The sequence below is a fragment of the Camelina sativa genome, chromosome 4 (assembly GCF_000633955.1).
Source record: "Camelina sativa cultivar DH55 chromosome 4, Cs, whole genome shotgun sequence".
NCBI lineage: Eukaryota > Viridiplantae > Streptophyta > Magnoliopsida > Brassicales > Brassicaceae > Camelina > Camelina sativa.
The window spans coordinates 4,741,170-4,742,842 of NC_025688.1; the positions used below are offsets into that span (position 1 = coordinate 4,741,170).

The window sequence follows — 1,673 nt, forward strand, 5'->3', positions numbered from 1 at the left end:
TCTCTTCTTTGTCGGAAATAAGGATCTTCTGCAGTAAGACGGTCGACAATACGCAAGAATAATGGCTTGTTCATTCTAAAACATCGTCGGAATATATGGGGAGGGTATGTCAGAGATTCACTGAAATAATCATTCCACAAACGGTTTTGGCCTTCTTCCCGATTTCTTTCAATGAATCTTCGGGAAAAATGTTATCATATAGCCGATGGCTAGATTCTTCGTCAACCAGATAACCATTACANAGCGTGCCATATCCAGAGATCATATGATGCGACCGCCTCTAAAACAATTGTTGGTTTGCCGGATCCTCGTGTATACATGCCTTTCCAAGCTGTTGGGCAATTCTTCCAAACCCAATGCATACAGTCGATGCTTCCAACCATCCCGGGAAATCCACGTTCTTCTGCAACATATAGTAATCTCTGAAGATCCTCTGGTGTGGGTCTTCTTAGATATTCATCGCCAAAGAAATTGACAACTCCACTGACAAAATGTTGCAAACATTTTCGAGCAGTTGTTTCACCAAGTCGGACATATTCGTCCACCGTATCACACCCGCCACCATATGCTAGTAGCCTAATTGTTGCAGTACATTTTTGGATCGGAGAAAGGCCAAGCCTTCCTGTGGCATCTCTTCTTTGTCGGAAATAAGGATCTTCTGCAGTAAGACGGTCGACAATACGCAAGAATAATGGCTTGTTCATTCTAAAACATCGTCGGAATATATGGGGAGGGTATGTCAGAGATTCACTGAAATAATCATTCCACAAACGGTTTTGGCCTTCTTCCCGATTTCTTTCAATGAATCTTCGGGAAAAATGTTATCATATAGCCGATGGCTAGATTCTTCGTCAACCAGATAACCATTACATTCAGATGACGACGGCTGGCTATAGCTATATCGCCCCATGTGTTCCTTGTTCTGTTAACAAAAGCATTAGACAAACAAGAAATTAGACATTCGCTTACACATCAACTTATAATCAAACAAGACTCAACTTATAATCAAACAAGACTCAACAAGACTCAAACAAGACTCAACAAGACTCAACTAGCCTCAACAGACGCAAACAGGACACTTCTCGATCAGATTTGTTCTAAAACTAATCATCCACTAAGTCAAGCAGCTTCTCTTTCATAGCTTCTTCTTTCGGAGTAAGAGGTCCACTTTTGGCCAGCAAACTGTCAAGAATTTGTATATTTGACAATCTCTCTTTCAGCACCAATTCTTCCTTCTTTATTTCCCACATGCTTTGGTACTCCTTCAAAGTCTTCTCTTCCTTCGCTTCTGTATGAGTCTTCCTCTGTTTGGCCTTACTAGCGTCTCTACCAGTAGGCCTTGTGTTTGTTGGCTCATCTATGTTACCGTCGGTCTGAGAAGCTGAAGATTGTGCAGGATCATCAAAGAGTCTTTTCTTGTTGCTTACTTCAGGTGCTTTACCATTAACACTCTCACACCATTTCTGGTCATAGCGTAACTCTAACCAACAATGCTCAAGAACGAATTTTTTCTGATAAATGTTGTAGTACATATCATATGTTATCTTCATTATATCATCCTCATTCTGACCACTAGTTTTAGCCCTCACCGCAGCAGCATACGTTCCACAAAACTTCCCGACCGTATCACCAATCTTAGCCCATCTCTGTTTACACTGAATTGGCCCTATCTT

At 41.3% G+C, this 1,673-nt stretch overlaps 1 protein-coding gene across 1 annotated transcript in view; it reads right to left on the bottom strand.

The window, feature by feature from the left end:
* The window catches only part of LOC109132653, a 4,697-nt gene continuing 3,474 nt past the window's right edge, over positions 451-1,673 (bottom strand). Inside the window, exon 4 of the mRNA XM_019244533.1 lies at positions 451-922. Within this exon, the coding sequence (XP_019100078.1) occupies positions 740-922 (183 nt within the window). The 3' untranslated portion in view covers positions 451-739. The remainder of the gene's footprint in view (positions 923-1,673) is intronic.